This window comes from Pezoporus wallicus, unplaced genomic scaffold (genome assembly GCF_028554395.1).
Source record: "Pezoporus wallicus isolate ANWC-B61680 ecotype Strahan unplaced genomic scaffold, APGP_CSIRO_Pwel_v1 contig_7339, whole genome shotgun sequence".
NCBI classification, from domain to species: domain Eukaryota; kingdom Metazoa; phylum Chordata; class Aves; order Psittaciformes; family Psittacidae; genus Pezoporus; species Pezoporus wallicus.
In genome coordinates, this window is record NW_026636333.1 from 2065442 (window position 1) to 2088213 (window position 22772).

General features: G+C 45.0%; 3 protein-coding genes across 5 annotated transcripts in view; 2 read left to right on the forward strand and 1 right to left on the reverse strand.

Moving 5' to 3' along the window:
- Positions 1 to 22772, forward strand: part of EPCAM (epithelial cell adhesion molecule) — a 293898-nt gene that overhangs the window by 216191 nt on the left and 54935 nt on the right. The window lies entirely within an intron of this gene.
- Positions 1318 to 16979, forward strand: MSH6 (mutS homolog 6). 2 transcript variants are annotated; one of them, XM_057400068.1, is made up of 10 exons: positions 1318 to 1599; positions 3175 to 3377; positions 5804 to 5982; positions 8447 to 10991; positions 12688 to 12953; positions 13448 to 13565; positions 14952 to 15041; positions 15962 to 16116; positions 16260 to 16459; positions 16808 to 16979. In XM_057400068.1, exons 1-10 carry the CDS (start codon positions 1358 to 1360, stop codon positions 16887 to 16889), a joined length of 4080 nt encoding a protein of 1359 aa, XP_057256051.1. In that variant the 5' UTR covers positions 1318 to 1357; the 3' UTR covers positions 16890 to 16979. The 2 variants fall into 2 exon arrangements, with proteins under 2 accessions (XP_057256051.1, XP_057256052.1); XM_057400069.1 differs by having other exon boundaries at positions 1539 to 1599; positions 8450 to 10991.
- The window catches only part of FBXO11 (F-box protein 11), a 70429-nt gene continuing 64602 nt past the window's right edge, over positions 16946 to 22772 (reverse strand). For both annotated transcript variants that reach the window (XM_057400072.1, XM_057400071.1), the window contains 6 exons: positions 22583 to 22726; positions 21549 to 21659; positions 20312 to 20419; positions 19057 to 19165; positions 18373 to 18471; positions 16946 to 18294 (listed from right to left, as the gene is read on the reverse strand). In XM_057400072.1, the coding sequence (XP_057256055.1) occupies positions 18165 to 18294; positions 18373 to 18471; positions 19057 to 19165; positions 20312 to 20419; positions 21549 to 21659; positions 22583 to 22726 (701 nt within the window). In that variant the 3' untranslated portion in view covers positions 16946 to 18164. The remainder of the gene's footprint in view (positions 18295 to 18372; positions 18472 to 19056; positions 19166 to 20311; positions 20420 to 21548; positions 21660 to 22582; positions 22727 to 22772) is intronic.

Below are 22772 nucleotides of genomic sequence, written 5' to 3' on the forward strand. Positions count from 1 at the left end.
TTCAGATGATACACCTGCGTGTTTTATATATTTAGACAGGCAGACAGACAGATAGAATCACAGATTGGTTTGTGTTGGAAGGGACCTTAAACCTCCTCCAGTTCCAATCCCCTGCCATGGACAGGGACACCTTCCACTAGAGCAGGTTGCTCCAAGCCCGTGTCCAACCTGGCCTTGAACACTGCCGGGGATGGGGCAGCCACAGCTTCTCTGGGCACCCTGTGCCGGCGCCTCACAACCCTCATAGTAAAGATTTTTTCCCTGATGTCTAATCTAAATCTAACTCTCTTAAAGCCACCCCTCCTTGTCCTGTCACTACATGCCCTATAATACCCTGGACTATTCTCAGCAATCTGAACTCAGTTGTTTTTCTACTCCAGTTTGAGGTGTATGTCCCTGAGGATGCATCGGATTCTAGATGAAAGCTAGAGACGGTAAATTAAGTGGAAAATATGCTTTGAAATTAAACGGAAATAATGCTTTTAGTAGGAACACGATTTTAAAATCCTCCGGTATTGTCTGGGTTTGCGTGACCTCTCGTGGTCAAATCCCTGCCTTGCAGCTCCATCTTTTTAACTCGACGGTGGAAGCTCTCCTGGGACGTGTTTGGCTGCAGTTAATGCTGAACTGTAAGGGGAAGTTTTGGCTTGCGATAGTAAGCCACAATTTTAGTGAAAGAAAAAGCTGTGCTAACAGACATCTTGTGTCAGTAAATGATTTTTCTCTGAATCTTACAGAATCCCAGACTGGTTTAGGTTGGAAGGGACCTTAAAGCTCATCCAGTTCCAACCCTCTGCCACAGGCAGGGACACCTTCCACTAGACCAGGTTGCTCCAAGCCCCATCCATCCTGGCCTTGAACACTGCCGGGGATGGGGCAGCCACAGCTTCTCTGGACACCCTGTGCCTCAGCACCCTCACAATTTCTTCCTAATGTCTCATCTAAATCTGTCCTTTATCAGGTTAAAGCTGACAGAGCAAGCGCAGGCGCCACGGCTTCTCCTTCGCGGAGGGTGTTTCTCTGCGAAGGCCCCATCAGAAGCAAGCACCGCGGCCTCCCCGCGGACAAGCACGGGGCTTGATGGGCTGTGGTTATTCAGGCCAGGCCTCGCTGTGAGATACCGAGGCCGGGACGCTGCCTCACGGCGGAGCCTGAAGCGCCGCGGGGAGAGAGAAAGCGGGACGGGCATCAGGAGCCTCTCCGGGCGCCAGGCGCACACCGGTACCACCACAATCCCCTTCCCGATTCCCGCCGGCGGCAGCTGGGAGAGGCGGGGCGGTGCGGGGCACGCCCAGGGCCGGGGCGGGCGGTGGCGGGTTTGGCGCGCTGTCGGCGGGCTGCGCTTCCCGCCGTGGCCATGTCTCGCCAGAGCACTCTGCTGCGTTTCTTCACCAAGGCCGCGCCGGCGCCGCCGGGGTCGGCCCCGGCCCCGGTCCCGGCCCCGCCAGAGGCCGGCGCGGGGACCCGCCGCCGCTCTTCGGGGGAGCAGAATGGGTGTGAGGCCACCGCCGCCGCCGAGGCGAGCAACGGCACAGCGGTCCTGCGCAAGGAGACGGGGAAGAAGGGCGGAGGGGACGGCACGGCCGCCGAGGCGCACGGGTAAGCGGCGGGGGGAGAGCAGGCCGCGGGGCCGAGGCCTGCAGGGGGGCAAAGCGGCAACTCGCGGCCAGTTGCGGGCGGGGAGAGAGGGTGGCTTTTGGAGCGGGACCCCTTGGGGCCGCCGGTGTCCGTCCGCCTCCACCTTCCCACCGGGAGACCGTGGCAGCCCGGCGGGCCCTGGGCCTGCTGGGGCCTTCCCGGTGCGGACCAGGGGCCGGTTCGCAGCGAGCGTCGCTGCGCGGTAGGAAGCGCCGGAAGGTGCTGCTGTGTGTGTGTATGCATGCACACATACGCAGTGCGCCCAGCGTGTGTCCAGGCAGGGCGGGATAACGCCGACATCCGCGCAGAGCGGGTCTGGTCCTGTTGGGAGTCTTTGCCGGGTTGAAATACGTTCTTTCCGTACCGCCTGTCTTCTGTCAGGGCCGTATCACAAGTGTCCCAAGTGCCGTTGAAATGAGTGTCATAGAATTGCGGGCACTTAAGGTCGGAAGTGACCCCAAGGATCCTGTGGTCCAACTTTTCTAGATAGGCGGCCCAGCGCCCTATCCAGCCGAGCCTTTAAAGTATCCAGTGTTGTGTAATCCACCCCTTCCCCGGGGACGTTATTCCAATGCCTGATAGTTCTCCCTGTGAACAAGTTTCCTCTTGTGTCCAATTGGAATCTCCCCAGCAGTAACTTGTCCTCATCACCCCTTGTCTTTCCTGTGTGACCCTTGGTAAAAAGGGAGTCTCCATCTTCTTTATAGCCACCCTTTAAATAGTGGCATATGGTGATAAAGTTTCCTCTGAGCCTTCTTTTCTCCAGGCTGAACAAACCCAGCTCTCTCACGTGTGCCTAGCCCTTGAATCATCCCTGTGGCACTTCCCTGGACTCTCTTCAGCCTAATCAGTGTCACTGTTTGGCTACAGGCTGTAGGGATGCCCCCGGCCATCAGTGGTAGAGTGTGGCAGTGGCTGGGTTGAAATCCTTGGGGAGGAGGAGAAGGCAAATAAAAGCTGCATCAAGTGCTTTGCAGGGTAGACAGTTTATTTATTCTTTTTGTAGCTTGAGGGTTTTCCTTAAATGACACTAATTTCATTTAGGTGCCCTCTTGAGAATTAGTTTCTGCAGGAAAACTTGTCATGTGGGTTCATGATTCATAATACATAGTCTGCAGTGTTTTGTTTTAATGTCTGATTGGCCCCAGTTGCTTTCTCTTCCCCACCCTTAAGTGGGCTGCTTCCCATAAGAAGGGGTAACAGACACTAAGAATCTGGTTACATATGGCTCTAGGTGGCCCTGCTTGAGTAGGGTGGTTGGAAAAGATGACCTCCAGAGGTGCTTTCCAACCTCAGCCAGTTCTCTGTGACTGTAAAGGTCTGTTTCAGTGGGGATCCAGGAGAACTTGGAGGAGCAAATCCAAAAACTTGTTTGGGGGTGGTATAGCAAGACTATATAATCCAGGTCATACCACGTGGGAGCCTTCCAGGATGTTTAGAGGGCAAGCTGCTTGGAAGCAGTGTGCAGTTATGTTTATGAAGAGAACTGTTTTAGGTGTTTGTGTTCCTTACATTACACATCTGTTGTCTCTGCAGTGTCTCCTGTGAGTATTCACCTGGTGACCTGGTCTGGGCCAAGATGGAAGGTTATCCCTGGTGGCCATGTCTCATATACAACCATCCAACTGAAAAAACAATAGTCAGAGGAAAAGGGAAATCCACTCGTGTCCATGTACAGTTTTTTGATGACAGCCCTACGAGGGGCTGGGTCAGCATGAAGTATCTGCGGCCATATAAAGGTAAGAGATATAAATAGAACTTTCTGAAATGGAAATAAGCCACTTGCTTTGGGAAAATAAGCATGAGGTGTAGGATATGGTTAGGTTACTAAAATCAATTCTACTGTGACATTATTTCTTTTAAGCTATGTAGTACAGTTTTGTTGATAAAATATGCAACTTTGTTAGGGTAGTGCTTGTTGTTACAGAGCAGACTTGGTGCTTGTCATATTGAAGAAATGATTTGGCTAACTAAAGAAAACCAAATGTCATCAAGAATTAAACCAACATTTTGCATAATAAATCTCACCTTATTAATAATCAAGATCTGTTTTCCTCTTGTTTTGTAATTCTGGTGATGCTGAAAGCTATTTTGTGTAAATCAGTGTGCTGCCATCTTGTTATTCCAACAAATGCTTTAGGTATAGTACAGTATTTTTGATATACTATAGATTTGCTTATGATGCAGTGAAATAACTGAATTTAAACAGTTTCTTTATTTTTACAAATCAGTTCCGTTTTGTGATCATGTAGTCATGTTATTTTTTGGCTTGTTGATACTTAAATGTACTGCACTTAAGGCATAGTTAGTTTAATTTAAAATGGTAATGTTATTACCAGAAGTGTTAGCATAATTTAACACAAGGGAATTGGTCCAGGGTTTGTATGTATCTTTCCTGGAGGTGTTTTAAAAGAACCAAGTGTCTTATAACATCTTAGGAGCAAATGCAGGTAAGGAAATTGATCTCCTTGCCAAAAGAAAGTTGCAGAACAGAAGTGTTCAGAACTTTCAGGCACAGAAACACAGGGTCTATCTGTAAGAAATATGGTTAATGCAAAACAGAGTAAAAGTATTTAAAGGACATGATTTGCTTTTAAATTTGGACAAAAAGCATCTTTATATACAAAGTAAGAGTTTTGGAATCTTTGGATAAGAAAATGGAGAAGTTTCTTACACAGGGTTATTGTTTGTAACTGAATATGTAGAGACAGTGGGGGGCTAGACTTGTAACAGTTGGGCATGCAAGAGGTGGAGTTACACTTGAGAATGCAATTAAATTATATGATGATATTTTTCTTCTGCCATTGTTATATTGCCAGTATTAAACACGCGATATATTTAGGTTGTCTCAGTTCATTTGCAAACCCAAAATGGAGATCTGGTTCGCTAATGTGTTGCAGTCGTGCTGTAGAAGCAGCTACTTGTAACTCAGTGCTTTGCTACTGCAAGCTCAAAGAAATGAATGTGAGAGAGAATTCTGTTTGGCTCATTTCTGAGGTAGTTGGCCTCCTACAACTCAGCTGCCTTTTGTCTGCTGTTGATTTAGAGCTGAAGTGTAAAGGGATTCACAAGAGAACATATTCAAGCAGATCCTACTGTTGTATGCAGCCAGTTACATTCAGGAGGAACAGAAAAAGGGATCACCTCTCCCCATCTGTACTCTAATGTCCTTTTTTCTTGTATTATGTATTCAGATTGAATACATAATACATTATGTATATGATTCATATTTTGAGCATTGCATTAAGATCTGAAGCGTGTAATAGCCTGTTGTTTATGATGAAAACTCCCATCCCTGGCAGAGTTCAAGGCCAGGTTGGAAGGGGCTTTGAGCCAGCCTAGTCTAGTGGGAGGTGTCCCTGCCCATGGCAGGGTTTGAACTGGGCAATCTTTAAGGTCCCTTTCAACCCAAACCATTCTGTGGTTCTGTGAAGATGAATTTCAGCATCTTTGGGGACCCTTTCTAGAAATCAATCTGTAGACTAGTTGACTTTGTGTTTATGTACAGGTAGTGGAAGGAGGAGCTATGGTGCTCAAGGGATATGAAAGAGGATGAGGGGATAGTGCAGTTATTAATAGCAGGCTTTGCTTGATACACTGCAGTGTCAGGCGAATTGGCAGTGTGACTGATATGCAGTTAATCTGGCTGGTGTTGGGCCTTGCTGCACTTACAGGAGCAGTTTGAACAGCCAGCAGAGCTTTAGCCAAAGGGCCTGTCATAGATGACTGACGGCCGTAACTTGAAGATAATTTTGTGGCTGAACTTGCCTATTACTGCTAAAATAGCTATGTGGCCTCAGTCAGGGCTGCTGCATTGCTGGTATAAAGTGTTACTTTTCAGTAGTAACTATAGTTAGTGTGAGGGTGTTTAGTGCTCAGGTTAGAAGTATTCAGGTGTGGTAATGAGCTACAGAAGTAGAAGCAATTCTTCAGGTGTTCATGTATGAGGCAGTCATTTTGTTTGTGAGTGGTTATACTTTCTCTAGGGATACTTATAAGGCTGAATGAATATTTAAGACATGGTGGAAATGACTGGTAACCACCAAATATTAGGTAACTACGAGTTGTCTGAATATGTTTCAAAGTGAAGTGTGAACAATAACTAAAGGGCTGGCTGAATGCTAGACTAACTTCAGTTTCTGACAAGTTATTTGTGGTTTTACAGGTTCATCAGATGTGGAGGCACTGAAGGGTGGTATGTTCTACAGTGCAAAGCCTGAAATTAAAAGAGCAATGGTGCTAGCAGACGATGCAATGAATAAAGATAAGACTAAGCGACTTAAACTGGCAGTATGCAATGAGCCTTCAGACACAGAGGAGGATGAGGAAGAAGAGGAAATGGAGGTAAAATTTTTCTTTCTTGCTGTCATTTTCAGAGATAGTGCTAGAACTTAGAAGCTGTCTTTTGGAACTAAGTGTGGAGTATCTAGCTGGAGAGACAAGTCTAAAATCTCTCTGGTGTTCTGTGTGCTGAGGACTGACCTCAGAAGCTACTTAACTTCTCTGTCTCTTCATACTCCTTGGGTAATTCAGGTGACCCACTTTCTCACTCATGCTTTTTTTGTGCTGCATCTTTTTATCTATCTGCTATTCATCTTCCAAGCTCCCCTTAAGATCAATCTGAAGTTTTAATTTGCTGTGATATAGAAATTTTTGATTTTTTTAAGTATTAAGGTGTTAAATTGGAGTTTTGGAGCTTGCCCTCTTCTTGTAGAGTAGCATTAGAATTCAAATTCTTGTACTGTTAACACTAGTCTGTTGGTCAGGTAACTAAAAGATCTTTTATTGTATTGTATTCACCTTGTATAGTGAATGATTCAAATATTTCAGTACCACCATATGCACTGGAATAGATTTCTTTGAAAAGGAGTCATAGAATCATAGAACAGTTAGGGTTGGAAAGGACCTTAAGACCATCCAGTTCCAACCCCCCTGCCATGGGCAGAGACACCTCACACTAAACCATGTCACCCAAGGCTCTGTCCAACCTGGCCTTGAACACTGCCAGGGATGGAGCATTCACAGCCTCCCTGGGCAACCCATTCCAGTGCCTCACCACTCTAACAGGAAAGAATTTCCTCCTTATATCTGATCTAAACTTCCCTTGTTTAAGTTTTAACCCATTACCCCTTGCCCTATCGCTACAGTCCCTAATGAAGAGTCCCTCCCCAGCATCCCTATAGGCCCCCTTCAGATACTGGAAGGCCGCTCTGAGGTCTCCACGCAGCCTTTTCTTCTCCAGGCTGAACAGCCCCAACTTTCTCAGCCTGTCTTCATACAGGAGGTGCTCCAGTCCCCTGATCATCCTCGTGGCCTCCTCTGGACTTGTTCCAACAGTTCCATGTCCTTTTTATGTTGAGGACACCAGAACTGCACACAATACTCCAAGTGAGGTCTCACAAGAGCAGAGTAGAGGGGCAGGATCACCTCCTTGGACCTGCTGGTCACGCTCCTTTTGATGCAGCCTAGGATACGGTTGGCTTTCTGGGCTGCAAGTGCACACTGAAGCTGGCTCATGTTCATTTTCTCATGGACCAACACCCCCAAGTCCTTCTCTGCAGGGCTGCTCTGAATCTCTTCTCTGCCCAACCTGTAGCTGTGCCTGGGATTGCTCCGACCCAGGTGTAGGACCTTGCACTTGTCATGGTTAAACTTCATGAGGTTGGCATCAGCCCACCTCACAAGTGTGTCAAGGTCCCTCTGGATGGCATTCCTTCCCTCCAGGGTATCAACCGAACCACACAGCTTGGTGTCATGGGCAAACTTGCTGAGGGTGCACTCAATCTCGTTGTCCATGTCACTGACAAAGATGTTGAACAAGACCGGTCCCAACACCGATCCCTGAGGGACACCACTCATTACTGGTCTCCAGCTGGACATTGAGCCATTGATGCTGAGGGTGCACTCAATCTCGTTGTCCATGTCACTGACAAAGATGTTGAACAAGACCGGTCCCAACACCGATCCCTGAGGGACACCGCTTGGTACTGGTCTCCAGCTGGACATTGAGCCATTGACCACAACTCTTTGCGTGCGAATGGTATGAAGAAACTGTTAATGGGATAGTGGTTTCTCTTACCTCCTCTGTCAGCATGGCCCATCTATTCTTTCTCCAGTGTGACGTTGCCCCAAGGGACAGATGCCATTCCAAGCACTTTGTTTGTGGCAACAGTGCAGTGGGCACTAGCACTTGACAGTTGGACTCTTGGTAGTCCCTTCAATGCTGGTTTTCTCCAGCATTGGTGCTGGAGTTCTTGAAGTTTCAGCCTGAAAAGGCAAATAGAGGCAAATAATTTTCTTTCCCCTACACACACACATGACCTTCTTGAAGGTTACTACAAGGTAGTATGTTTGTGGGTGGAAATAGGTAGTTAACTAAGACCACAAGACAAACACACCACCACTGCAACAAAAACCCAAAACAAACCCAAAAAAACTCCCCACAAAATAACCCCCAAAATCCAAACCTGTGGTCAAAGCTTATATAGGCTAGTACCAGATTTAATGTACCATATGGCTTTTGTCCACTTTAAATGTTTTGTTCATCAGTGCATCACTTATGCAAAGTACTGAATGAGGCTGTAAAGAATACAGAGAGGAGTAATTATGCCACTGGCTGGTAGCAGTTACTTATGCAAGGGAATAAGTTCTGTGAAGGTAAACAGAATTGGTTGTGGCTCTTACTGTCTCTTACTTGAAATATCACAGCTACTGCATAAGTTGCACGTTTTTTCACTTCTTTTAGCAGCAGCAATACTTTACTTTGTAGCCAGAATTTTCTTTCGGTAAAATAATCTTATCTTCCCAGCAGATGAGTGGAAGTGCCTCAGGCAACAGTGATGACCGTGATAGTGAGGAGGATGTGAAGAGTAATAAGCGAGTAATGACCGGTGAAGGTGCTGTAAAAACCAAGAGAAGAAGAGTGTTGGATTCTGACAGTGAGCACGATGGCTCTGACGAAGAGTTCAAGCCTGATGTGAAAGATACAGCAAGCAGCGAGGAAGCTAGCAGTGGGGTGGATGAAAATGAATCTACTGACGTGGGGACAGATGCAGAGAGTGTTGCAGAAAGTCCCATCAAAGTCCCTTCTAAACGAAAGAGAAGACAGAGAAACAAGCCTGCTAAAAGGAGCAGCTTAGAAAATGAACGTTCTGAAACGCCCAAAATAGCAGCAACGGTTTCTTTAGAAGCTAAGTCTAAGCTGACATCATTTGCAGCACCTGAGAGTTTTGACTCTCAAGCAGCTGCTTGCAGTGGAGGGAACAGTGGCTTTGCAGCGTGGGAGCACGAGAAGCTTGACTGGCTGCAGGAAGGGAAAAAGAAAGATGCGCGCAGGAGGCGGCAGAACGACCCTGATTACGACCCCTGCACTCTGTATGTACCTGAGGACTATCTCAACAAGTGCACACCAGGGATGCGGAGGTGGTGGCAGCTGAAAAGTCAGAACTTTGATGCTGTGATCTTCTACAAAGTTGGAAAATTCTATGAGTTGTACCACATGGATGCAGTCACTGGTGTGAACGAGCTGGGCCTGATCTTTATGAAGGGGACTTGGGCACATTCAGGGTTTCCAGAAATTGCGTTTGGCAGATTCTGTGATGTCCTGGTGCAGAAAGGCTACAAGGTAGCCCGTGTGGAGCAAACAGAAACTCCAGAAATGATGGAAGCGCGCTACAAGTCAATGGCCCACCCGACAAAGTTCGACAAGGTTGTACGCCGCGAGATCTGCAGAATCATCACCAAAGGAACTCAGACTTACAGCATCATGGACTGTGATCCCTCCGAGAACCATAACAAATACCTGCTGTGCGTGAAGGAGAAAGAAGACTCCTCTGGACAGCGTGTTTATGGGGTCTGCTTTGTTGACACGTCGGTGGGGAAGTTCTATGTTGGCCAGTTCTCGGATGATCGGCACTGTTCAAGGTTTAGGACTTTAGTAGCACATTACACTCCCGTGCAGGTACTGTATGAGAAGGGGAACCTGTCTGTGGACACACAGAAGATACTGAAGGGCTCGCTTCTTTCTTGCATTCAGGAAGGGCTGATCTCTGGTTCCCAGTTCTGGAATGCATCTAAAACACTAAAAGTCCTTCTCGAGGAAGGATATTTCAAGGAGAACGAGAACTCCGAAAATGGATGTTCTCTGCCCTCTGTAATCAAATCTCTGACTTCAGAGAGTGACTCTCTGGGATTAACTCCTGGGGAGAACAGTGAATTAGCTTTGTCAGCTCTTGGGGGATGTGTCTTCTATCTGAAAAAATGCCTGATTGATCAGGAGCTGTTATCGCTGGCGGACTTTGAGGAGTATATCCCTGTGGATATTGACACTGCAAAAACAACGAGGCCAAGTAGTTTCTTTGCCAAAACCGACCAGCGGATGGTGCTGGATGGAGTCACCCTGATGAACTTGGAAGTCCTGCAGAACGGAACCAATGGAACCACAGAAGGTACTTTGTTGGAGAGGATTGATTCTTGTTGTACGCCATTTGGGAAGCGCCTCCTGAAGCAGTGGCTCTGCGCTCCACTTTGCAATCCGAAATCCATCAACGATCGTTTGGATGCTGTTGAGGACCTTCTGGCAGTGCCAGATAAAATGTCTGAGGTTAGCGAGCACCTGAAGAAACTGCCTGACCTCGAAAGGCTGCTCAGCAAAATTCACAGCATTGGATCACCGCTTAAAAGCCAGAGCCATCCTGACAGCAGGGCCGTCTTCTATGAAGAGATCAAATACAGCAAGAAAAAGATTGCTGACTTCTTGTCTGCACTGGAGGGGTTTAAAGTCATGAGTGAAATTGTCGATGGCATGGAAGAAAGTGCCAGTGACTTCAAGTCTAAAGTCCTTAAGCAGCTGGTCACCCGCAAAGACAAAAACCCAGACGGCCGCTTCCCAGACTTGAGTGCTGAGCTTAAAAGATGGGATACTGCTTTTGATCATAACCAGGCTCGAAAGACAGGGGTGATTACTCCAAAGGCAGGTTTTGACCCTGATTATGACAAAGCACTGCAGGATATTAAAGCTGTTGAGGAAGAACTTCAGAAGTACCTGGATAAGCAACGCAAACTGCTTGGGTTCAAATCTGTGCTGTACTGGGGGGCAGGCAAAAACCGATACCAAATGGAGATACCAGAAAGTGTGGTATCACGGAAATTGCCTGAGGAATACGAGCTGAAGTCAAGCAGGAAGGGGTACAAACGTTACTGGACCAAGGAGATCGAGAAGATGCTGGCTGCAATGGTTAATGCTGAAGAGCGCCGAGATGCGGCACTGAAGGACTGTATGAGGCGCTTGTTTTACAACTTTGACAAGAACAGCAAGGACTGGCACACAGCTGTGGAGTGCATTGCTGTGTTAGGTAAGAGCTCGTCTTCTTTTTGACATACCACAAAGAAACCATTGGCTTCTTTGGTAAATGATGAAATCTCATCTGGGTAAGCAAAAAGGGCTCAGTGCCAGCGCTTAGTCTGTAGTTTAAAAGCTCTGATTTCGGTAAGACATTGATAACTGTCAGCAATCACTTGTTTCCTGCTGGTTGGTAAATGGCAGTTGCTGGGTCTTCACGTGTGCAAGATCTTCCTTCTGTTGTGCCTCTCTAGGGGTGCAGCTGAGGATTTCTCACAGCTCAGCATAGCCTGGAGGGTCTCTCACTGCTTTTGGGATACTTATGTATGGATTGGTAGATTCTTATAAGTGAAGACAGTGATGCAGGTGGAGGTAACAAAATCTGACCTGCTAGTCACCTCCTTTCCATCTGAGCAGGTTGCTTTCATAGCATAACTGACTGGTTTGGGTTGGAAGGGACCTTAAAGCTCACCCAGTTCCAGCCCCCAGCCACACGCAAGGACACCTTCCACTAGAGCAGGCTGCTCCAAGCCCCTGTGTCCAACCTGGCCTTGAAAACTGCTGGGGATGGGGCAGCCACAGCTTCTCTGGGCACCCTGTGCCAGAGCTTCACCACCCTCGGAGCATCTCTCTGGGCTTGCTCCAACAGTTCCATGTTCCTCTTGTGTTGTTGCCCCCAGAGCTGGATGCAGAACTTCAGGGGGGGGTCTCAGTGGAGGAGAGGGGAAGAATCCTGTCCTTTTCCAGCAGCCTTTAAAAATAAAAATGTGGTCATTGTCACTGCCTTGAAGAAGGTCATTGAGTAGGAAGACTTCCCAAAATGTTCCTTAAATTTCTGGGGCAAGACAGTCGCCTCTGTTCCTTTCTCAGGACTGGCATACTCTGTACCGTGAATTCTCTGCTAGTGTGAGGCACTCTGGGATGTCTTTGTTCCAGGGAAAAATGAAAGCACTCTCTGAATGCCACTAGGGCAGAAAATGGAGGAGAGGTGGAGAGGAGGGAGGGAGGGAGCGTTGTCTGGGAATGGATTCTCCGAGTGGTCTGGGAGAGCTGGGAAGCAGTCACAGCAGCCACACTGCAGTGCCAGCCAGGGCTGGGTAGAGGAGAGGCAGAGAGGGAGGCAGCTGTAATCTGTGTAGATGAAGTCTCTAAAATCACATAGCACAGTCCCATTTTGTAGGCAATCGGCTTTTAGAACTGCAGAGCCAGGCTAGCTGAGGGGGCTCTGCTGCTGCTTTCTGCAAGGCCAACACAATTTTAATAGTTATACATTTATCCTGGCGACTTGCAGGCAGTATTATGATTCAAGTTTTTCATTGGCACAGAAGCTGATTTTCTCTTTGCTCACCTTGTTCTGAATTAAAGCAGTAGAAGAAAGTAGTTGTTTTAACGTACATGTTAAAACACGCATGCTAAAGAAAGTAACTTTTGAAGTGAAATGGTGTGGATTTTAAAGACTTGTAAATTACAAGTTAGAGGGGAGGATTTTTAATCTGACATCATCAGGAATGTGGAAGGGATGAGGAAAGACACTGTGAGTATCCTCACCTTTTATTTGTTCTGGAGGACTTCCTGGGTGTTTTCCTTACCAGGAAAACGAAACAGAAAATGGTCTTTACAAAAATGCTATTGAATGAGTAAATGCATTCCAGTGAATGAATAAGGAGAGGTGAAAGTGTGACTTACTGGAATTTCTCTTAATCTTATAGATGTCTTGATTTCCCTCGCTAACTACAGTCAAGACGGTGATGGACCACTGTGCCGACCTGTAATTCTACTGCCTGTGGATAGTGCTCCTCCCTTCCTGGAACTTAAAAATTCACGCCATCCATGCATTACAAAAACTTTCTTTGGGGATGATTTCATTCCTAATGACATCGTGATAGGCAGCAAAGATGAAGATGGCAGTAGTGAAGCTTCCTGTGTCTTAGTAACTGGCCCGAATATGGGTGGCAAATCTACGCTCATGAGACAGGTGATGGTCTATTGACATGGGATGTTGCAGAGTACGTCTGTGTTTTGCATAAAGGAATAGCATGACTTGACTGTTTATAACTGTCAGAGGAGGTCCATGAGTGGTCTTCAGGGTGTGCAGTGCAAGGACAAAGTATAACGTGGTAGAAAATGCCCATGTTTAGATAGTGGATTTTCTACTTGAGTGAGGGGGGAAAAAAGTAGTAGAGTCTTTTCTCTCTTCCAAGTGGCCTTATCCATATCCAGGACTTGGTATCATCTGGGAGAAGATGCTTCTGCAGGTAAACTAGATGAAAATAGGGAGCAGCAGCAACTGTGAAAGCAACAGGGAGTTTGCTTTATAAACACTGCTTGCTGTGACAACTTGGAGCTGTTAAAACAGTAGGAAGTTTATGTACTCCAGCCTTTGTTTTAGGGGGAACAGAGTCTCATTCCCTCCTCTGTGTGGAGCTGAAGCTCCAAGCACATGTGACTGTTTTCATGTTTGTTCTGCAGGCTGGTCTCCTGGCTATAATGGCTCAACTGGGATGCTACGTACCTGCTGAGGTCTGCAGGCTGACACCGATTGACAGAGTGTTCACGAGGCTTGGTGCCTCAGACAGGATTATGTCAGGTAAGTGGCTGAAATCCAGCTCTCCACAGTGTTCTTGCCAAGGAGGGAGCTGCTTTCCTTGCTCTGAGCGGCAAGTGGAAAGGGATCATCTGTTGATTTTGCAGAGAGAGCTGAGCACCATTAGTTGTCTCTCATTGCTCAGAGTAGAACCAGGGCTGCGGTTATCCTTCATTTGTTTGATGTGCTTGCCCTCTGTTACATTTGACAGACACATATGATCACTTTTTAATGAGTTTTAACGCCTGCCTTCCACCTGGGTGCAAGTCTAAGGAATATCTTTCTGGATAGTGCAGAGCTGATTGTGTTCTACTTACATAGGTATCTTTTTCCAAGTGTTCTGGAATAGGACAGTGATGTGCAGGCAGCTGTTGTAGAGGATTTGTTTCTGTACTTCCCATGGCAGCCACTTTGTAATGGATGTCAACAGGACTTTTGTGAATTAAATGTTAAGTAATAGCATTTTTTACTTACTGGTGTGATTTTATGGGTTTATTTTCTAAAGAGAATAAATGGTTATTCCTAAATACTGTTAAGAACATGGGAATTTCTTTAATGCAGAAAATCGGATTGCTGCTTAATAACTCATGTTGAAAAACTTAGGTTTGAGCTCAGTAGTGCTCATGCAGCACAAGTACAGGAAGTAAATACTCATTTGCTCTGAAGTTATATTAATTGCTGCTGCGTGTGGTTATTTGGAATGAACCCTCCAAAGCACTAGTAACTCTGGACTTTATGCATGTGGATTTATCACGTGCAAGGCTCTGAATAATTGTGTGCTTCTGCTCGTGAGCTGCTAAAGAACAATTTCAGGTCTAAATTTCAGGCTTCATATTACCCAGGGATGTTCAGTCCTTAGCAGGGGTCTGTTTCTTTTGCCATACTTCACTCGAGTACCTATGAGTATCAGTTATCTGAATAATTAATTACCTGATGATATCAACAACCAGACCAGTAAGTCTGGTCTCTTAAGTCTCTTTTAAGCTTTTCTGCTTGCTTTTTTCACAGTGAAAGGCCACACACCTTGGGCCTGCCTAGGAGCACAAAGATTCTCCCCATCTTGTACCCTTCGTGCCCCTTTTTGTCCAGCTGATATATCTAACCAGTGATGTTAAAAGTAGAGAGATGAGGTGTCCTAAAACTTAATTAACTGTACTTGTGCCAATGCCTGAACACTTAAGGAACCAAAACCTGCTTTTTTTTTCCTGGCAAATGGAGACTGTTTTCATGCTGGAAAAAAAGCAGCTTTATGCTTCTGTTTATCTTCAGTTTGCTGTCAAGTTTCATTTCAGCTTGATCAAGATTTTAGTGCAGCTTAAATGAGGGTTTAGTTGTGGTTTTCAGACCTTTGCCTACTTCATGGTGTGTTTTTTATCATTTCTTTTATAGGTGAAAGTACCTTCTTCGTTGAATTGAGTGAGACTTCCAGCATTCTCCAGCATGCAACAGAGCACTCCCTTGTTCTTGTGGATGAACTGGGTAATCAGTCTGTGTTATAATAGATGGAAACTGAAGGTTAAAGTTATTGTCAAGGTTGTTCAGCTGTCTAAATGACAACCAAGAACCCAGGGGCCATTTTACCATAATGCTCCCAATGTTTAACTGGTCAGTATCCATGTATCCATTTAACTGGTCAGTATCCATTCTCCCAAAACACACTTCTTGGATGCCCTTGGACCTAATGCCCCACCTTCCATCCTCAAGTAAGTCATTATTAGCCTATTTCTAGCTGAGTTTCCTGCTTTCCTTTGGATGATTACTTGCAGCAAACCTCAAGCAAGCCAGTAGCAAGTCTCAAGAGAGAAGAAATGTCATTTTCTACAGTGTGGAAGAGAGTGGGATTGTCACAGGACAAATACTCAGGGTCACTTCATGCTGAGGCTGGTGGCTGTCACCACTCGCTGCTGTTGTCAATCTTCCACACAGCAGGGAGGAAGGGAAACAACATAAACTGATAGGGCAGGTTTGTGCCTTGGCCTACAAGAAATCTGGACAGGGACTTTCTGTAAGGACCTGTAGGGACAGCACAGGGGGAAATGGCTTTAACTTAACAGACGGGAGATTGAGATGAGACATTAGGAAGAAATTCTTCCCTGTGAGGGTGCTGAGGCCCTGGCACAGGGTGCCCAGAGAAGCTGTGGCTGCCCCATCCCTGGCAGTGTTCAAGGCCAGGTTGGATGGGGCTTGGAGCAACCTGGTCTAGTGGAAGGCGTCCCTGCCCATGGCAGGGGTTTGGAACCAGATAAGCTTTAAGGTCCCTTCTCAACCCATTCTGATTCTGTAATAGATGGCAAACAATCTGTTGCATTTGCCTTTAGAAAAGCATCTTTCCTGCAGTTTTTTAATCTGAACAATTAAGGGTGAACACTGAGTTCACTTTGCCACTCTTGTTCCTCCAGGCAGAGGCACAGCTACTTTTGACGGAACAGCTATAGCCAGTGCAGTTGTGAAGGAGCTTGCAGAGAAGATCAAGTGCCGGACCCTGTTCTCCACCCACTACCATTCACTGGTGGAGGACCACGCGCACAACGTGGCTGTGCGCCTGGGGCACATGGTAGGTGTGATGGTGGGGCCACTGAGGCGTGGGGTTTTGCCTTATCCCTGCCGTCCTGCTCTCCTCTGCCCAGAGTCACCTGGAGGAAAGGATGTGACGGTTACCTAAACACATGAACCCTTACACACACTTACTCTTTCTAGGCATGTATGGTTGAAAATGAGAGCGAGGATCCAAGCCAGGAAACAATCACGTTCCTGTACAAGTTCACTGAAGGAGCGTGTCCGAAGAGCTATGGCTTCAATGCAGCGAGACTGGCCGATATTCCAGAGGAAGTTATTCAGAAGGGGCACAGAAAAGCAAAGGAGTTTGAAAGAATGACCATGTCACTGAGAGTATTCAGGTAAGGCCTTAGTTTCCCTGTTAGAAGTCCTGCATTGCTTAGCAGGCATCCATCTTAAACTTTGGGTGGTGGCTTTTGCTGACAGCCTTAACAACAGAGGGAGCAGTTACTCTGTGAGTATCAAATGTACTTCACCAGCAGTCAGGGCGTACTGAAGGGCAGATATGCTGAGTAATGTGGTATTTGAAGACCCTGCTAGTCTCCAGGGCTCAGAGCTGAATTTGCATAGAGGTGTCTGGGAGTTGAGCAGCTTTATACCAGACACAGGATGGCATCTGCGTCCCCTAAGGCGGTGCGAGGGAGGTTTAAGCATCTGCATGCAGTAAAGCTGACTCTGATCTCCCTCAGGTACCTGTGCCTGGTGGTGGACGGTGCAGTGAGGGATGGAAACGCCGTTCAGAAACTTACCACTATGATCAACCATCTGTAAGGACCCAAGTGGCTTTGGAGTGGTGACTTCTCAAAAAAAGCTGGTATCAGACAACGTTATGATCTAATAAACTTTATTTTTTAAAAATGACCATTTTTCCATTGTCTTTCCTAGGAAATTAAACCCTTTAATTCTTACCTACCCTCTACATAATGGTTATTGAGTACTCCACAATATATTAAGTCTAGATGTTATGGTACATGCATACACTTTCAGGCTGTTGATTACCCACTGTCACCAATACACATAAATGGAAAAAAGCTATGAAACTGGATAGGGCTGTATATATACTTGTCTCAGCTTCATTAGAGCAGGAAATTGCTGTGATTTCCAGCAGGTTAAGTAATGTCCGAGACTGTTCAAAAAAAACTATGAACAGAGTAAAATACAAGACTGTTTTGAGGAGACTTTCTACCGTGTACTTTAAAACATAGTAAAATTTCTTTCACAAAACTTAGTTACGTGGGTACTTTGTTTTATAGTGCATTATAGTCTAGGAAGTCTCATTAAAACACTCGCTCTTTTCTTCTTTGTTAGGGTGGTTTGAGTACAGACTATTGCTGGGGCAGGGAAGGAGATTATTCTAACTTCGGAGGACACCAGAAAAATTGCTGGATATAATTTAAGATTAGTGTTTTCTCTTTCATAGAAAGAACGTACATACTGGGACATGAGTACAGTTACAGCAAGTCTAGGTGTGCTAACAAAACAGGACACATTCAAGTACAATAAGATTTTTTTTTTTGCTTGAAATTAGAAACAAACTACATGAGATTAAAGCATTAAACTCATATTTCTCAATCTGAATAAATGTTAAAAAAAATCAAAAGAAATGCAGAAGTGCTAGCTCACATTTTTTTTTTACCATGTTACAAAAGCAATTGGTACCCATGTCCATAAAGGCAGCAACAAAGAATGCTGCTTGTCTACAGAATAGTACTACTGCAAATTGGACTGCGCTTCAATGCTACTTGTAAAAACACCAGCTTTCAGAAGTTGGTATCTGTACAAAATTGCAGCTTATTTTTTTTCTTCACTTCTGTCCCTTCAAAGTCTTTGTTTTACACAGTAATGCTAAAACGCCCAGTTCTGTTATCCTGAGTCAACATATTGCCACTTTCTTTTTTGGTAGGTTGAGCTCCATAGTGTCAACACCTCACACATCCGCTTTAACACAGTGTCTTTCTGCAGAAATGGGCAAGTGTAACTTCCTCCAAAAAAAAGGTTTGAACAGTTATGCTATTCGAATGGCAGGACTTGCTTTCTGAAAGGAATTCAGTTGTGCTGCAATGTATTGGATTCTATAGGTGGAGCAGAGTCATATAGTGTGTCTGTATCATGTGTAGGCTCTCCAGCAAGCGTACAGGGATTGGACAGTGTTCCAGCACCACAGTCACAGAAAAACCTGCAACGAGAGACAGCTCTTTAATTCCTCCGGTACTTGCACTGTCCAAACAGCTCAGAGGACGTGCCCAGAACATACCTATCGTGTCTAATGAATTCTACGTCATGTCCTTGATGGCACTTCTTAATGCAGTTCACGCATATGGCATTGCGGTCCGTGGTGTTACAGGTGTGACATCTGAAGGGAAACATCACATTTAAGCACAGGTCAAAAAGGGGTGTGCTTGAGTGAAGTGCTGGGGGAGCATCTAGGGGCAGAACAGGGCTGAGAGAAAGACAGACAGGGAAGGACTGCTTGGGCCTAAAGAAACCTGGAGAGGGACTTCTGACAAGGGCACGTATGGACAGGACAAGGGGGAATGGCTTTAAACTGATTTAGATGAGACATCAGGTAGAAATTCTTCCCTGTGAGGGTGCTGAGGCGCTGGCACAGGGTGCCCAGAGAAGCTGTGGGTGCCCCATCCCTGGCAGTGTTCAAGGCCAGGCTGGACACAGGGGCTTGGAGCAACCTGGTCTAGTGGAAGGAGTCCCTGCCTGTGGAAGGGGGTTGAGACTAGATGAGCTTTAAGGTCTCTTCTGACTCAAGCCATCCTAGAATTCTATGACAGTGAGAACTTGCTTAATCCTCATCTGTTGCAGCTGAGGAAGAGCATGCATCTATGTGCTACCAGACACATGGCAACTGTTTTAGGGGTCTTAGTATAAGAGAAATTGCGTTTATTTGAAAACCTGGCTGTAGGCAATGGAAAAAAAAACCCGTTACCTGTAGAAGTCATGCATCGGGTAGCTGGTGTAACTGGATATCTTATATAAACACTGGCCTCTACTGACAGCTTTTTCTATGGCATCTTGATTGTTCATTATTTTGTTATCTGTTGGGGGGGAAACAAAGTCAATCATACCTGGATAGATAACTCTGGTTTAGTTTTGGCACTGAAGCATATCAAATCTTCCATGCCAGGTTAGAAGACAGATGCCCAAAGATTGCAGTGCACTCCTTGACCAGACAGACTCTTCCTTTTTGCACGCATTGCATAAAATACCTGATCAGCCTTCCTTTAAATACTCTCTGTGAACTGATCCGTGAATTAATGCTTAGAAAGAAGCCTTCCTCTCAGGATGAAGTCTTCTTTTGAGAAGTCTGAAATCTGAACATTTGAAAGCCTCTTGATGACCCTGAGGACTTTCAACACATCCCTTAGAACGCAGGAAATGTGGGAATTTGGTCTGACCACTCCAGCTTTTAAAAGACGTGTCCAAGGCACAGTGAATTTCATAATCCTGTTATTCTACTAGATCTTCTGCCATGTCCCAAAGTGCCTCTCAAACTAGTTTTGTCTGCTCCAGTGGCATCACAGTGCTGAGTGATGCAGTTGGCAAGCCCAGGGGCTGTGAAGCAGGGAGCCAGAGCTCATGTTTATGTGGTCTAAAGGAGATAAAGTACAGCCAAGTGGGTAAAAACTCTGCAAACCAAACCTTTTTCTTCTAGAATAACCTCCTGGAGCTGCCTGTCATTGAAACCATCATTCCAATCTCCTCCAAGAGGATCTTGTCTCATGCACACTTCCCCACTATACATGGGAGTTTTATGCATGCAATCTGTTCCTGTTTTCTGAAAAAAGGGATTTGAGATTGTGAGTATTCATGTTTTTAGGTCCTAAAAGCCAAGTGAGACATGCTTCTTTGCTGGACACTTGCATTCAGATATATGACAAAGGAATTGCCATTCTGCTAATTGAAATTTGAGGTGGCCCAAAGTACAGTACCCAGCTCAGAAACAGAGAGCTAATAACAGAGCTCTGATATATGAACCTTAACTTGCTTTTGTCTAAAGCTATCCTAGATTTTTAGACCCAGTAACTGAAGTTATTGCTCATCACCTTCAGCTGAAACTCTTGGTGTCAACTACCAGACCTGAGCCAGAAATGGTAAAAAGAATGGCATGGTAAACCCCAAACCCAGTAGCAAATTAAAACCTGCAAAGCGAACAAACCCAACCAGCGAGGGCTCAGGCTCACCTTTCATTGTGACATTGACACCAGATGCAAGAAATAAACCTCCAAAGCGGTTGTTGAAAATCTGATTGCCTTCTAACGTTGCAGTTGCGTGATTTGTTATTTCAATACCTTTGTTGGGTCAGGGGAAGAGAAAAGAAGAAAGGGGGAAAGTTAAACCCTTCGTGATTGTGCATTTGTACCTCTTACCATGATCTGTACTTGGCTGGGGTTTTTTTAACCCTCATAAACTCAGGGGGAAAAAGGAAACTTACACAGCTGGAAATTACACTGTCATTTGCTATAAAGCTGAGGTTCATATACTTCCACTACATCCATTACAGCTGGCCGTAACAATACATTATTACTTTATGTGATAATAAAACAGCATTGTGACTGTGTATTTTCAAGAGGGATATGATTTTTGGATGCTTAAAGCTGTCATCTTCATGTAGATCTGAAAGTGCTTGTGCACATACCTTACCCTTCTTAGAGTATCTTTGAAAAAAGAAAGTTCTAAAGATGGGTAAGCTAAAATTCATTTCTTTAAATCTCAGCTTTTATCTGTAACCTGTGTCTTCCAAGTCATTTGTCCAGGACTGCTCTTGACAGCAACCTATCCTTCCCCCCCACCACACTGAAACACCACCTTTAGAGGCTCTTCTCAGAAAACTTCCTTCTTCTGAAAGAAAGATGGGAGAAAACTCAAGAATGCAAATTTAGTTGGAATGGAAAACGGATGGAACTGCAACCATTAAACAGCAAACTGCACAAAAATCGCTACCAAACATTCCTCATCTCTTTTGGAGTAAGGAATGCTCATTTTATTCATTTTTCAACTTTGTGGAGTGAGAAAGTTGAACTCGAGATGTAAAATTCAGATCTCTTTAAAACGTCTATTTGCTGTTTCCAACCTTTTAAAGCACTGATAAAATATTCAAACTGACATCCAGCAGATCAGCTACTAATATGCTCTAGATAGCTTCCTCAATTACTTCTAAAGGAAAATAATGAAAAAAGTATTTCCCAGACAAATGAGAAGCAGAACATGTGCTGTTCCTCAACATCCAGGAATTCCAGAGGCTGCTGTAAAGATATTCTGGCTACAGTTCTGAAATGATTTCTAGAATACACAGAAGGATATCCCCAATCTCTGATAAAATCCCTCAGTACTGTGGGGTAGACAATCTCAGTGTTAGCTTTGTGAGGAGCTTGCTCTTAAGCTCTAACACTTCCAAGACTTGATCTGAACAACACAAACCTGCAGCAAATCCATCAAATATTCGGTTTTTCCTTAGTACAGGGTGGCTGTTGGTGCTGATAAGAACACCAGCTTGAGCATTCCTGAAGATATCGTTCTCTTCCAGGAGACCTGTGACAGACCAAACACCACACTGGAGCTTGTTAACATTTCCTTACCAGTCACCATCCTGTGAAGTACTTGCAAAACATCTCGTGTATCATCACCCTGCTAATACCTTTCATTTGGGGAATACCCACCGGCAGTGAAGCTAGCAAGACAAGTTTAAAGTGATCCTCAGTGCATAACCATGTATTTTTTCAGCATACAGATAGAATTTGGGATCATATGCACCATTACAGAAAACCCTGGTTTACTTTTGGGGAAAAACTAAGTCTTTACACTTCCCAAAGGTTTCTTCCATTTTTCTAACACCTTTCTGTTCTTGTCTTCTAGAAGGAGCAGCCTGCCAAAGCAAGGCTTAACTTGCAGTTTTGTTACTGCAGGACAGGTTTACCTTAAAGTGCTTAACTTGAAACTAAAGCTCATTTACAGCAACTGATTGCCTACAAAACATCAGAATCTGGTATTGGGACACACAACAGTCAGCAGGGGATTTCAGAGGAGGACCACTTCTAAGTTTACAAATATACCTCCTGGGAGATGTGTTTTTACTTTTACACCACCCCCCCCCCAGTAAACCTTTGATACTGGCTGAACCTGAACTGTTCAGATGCAGTATTTTGGCTGTATGGCTTGAATTAAATACTGTCTTTCAGTCAAATAGCAAAGCAAAAGCAGATGACATAAAAGGACTGCCCTAAGCAGCAATCCAACAGTCATCTTGGATGAGATTAATTACCTCTGCCTCCCACAGATTTCAGTATTAGTGGTAATTAAGTCTAAAAAGCACCCATATTATGTTCATTGTAACTACTTCATTACTTCAGAAGGTGAGAGATAGGTTTCTAAAGAGCACTTTCAAAAGGACACTGCTTAATCTGTAACTCTTATCCAGAATATTCAGTATATGCCACAGTAAGGGAAAAAACTACCTCTTCCCCCATTAAATATACAGATGCCTCCATCTCTTCCATCATGGATTTTATTTCTTCTTAGTGTAGGATTACTGTCTGTTTTAATCCATACACCAGCCATTGCATTATCAAAAATCTCATTGTCTTCTATAAATCCAAGCCCTAAAATTGAAGGAAGGGTGGAAAAAAAATAAAATCAAAAAGGATA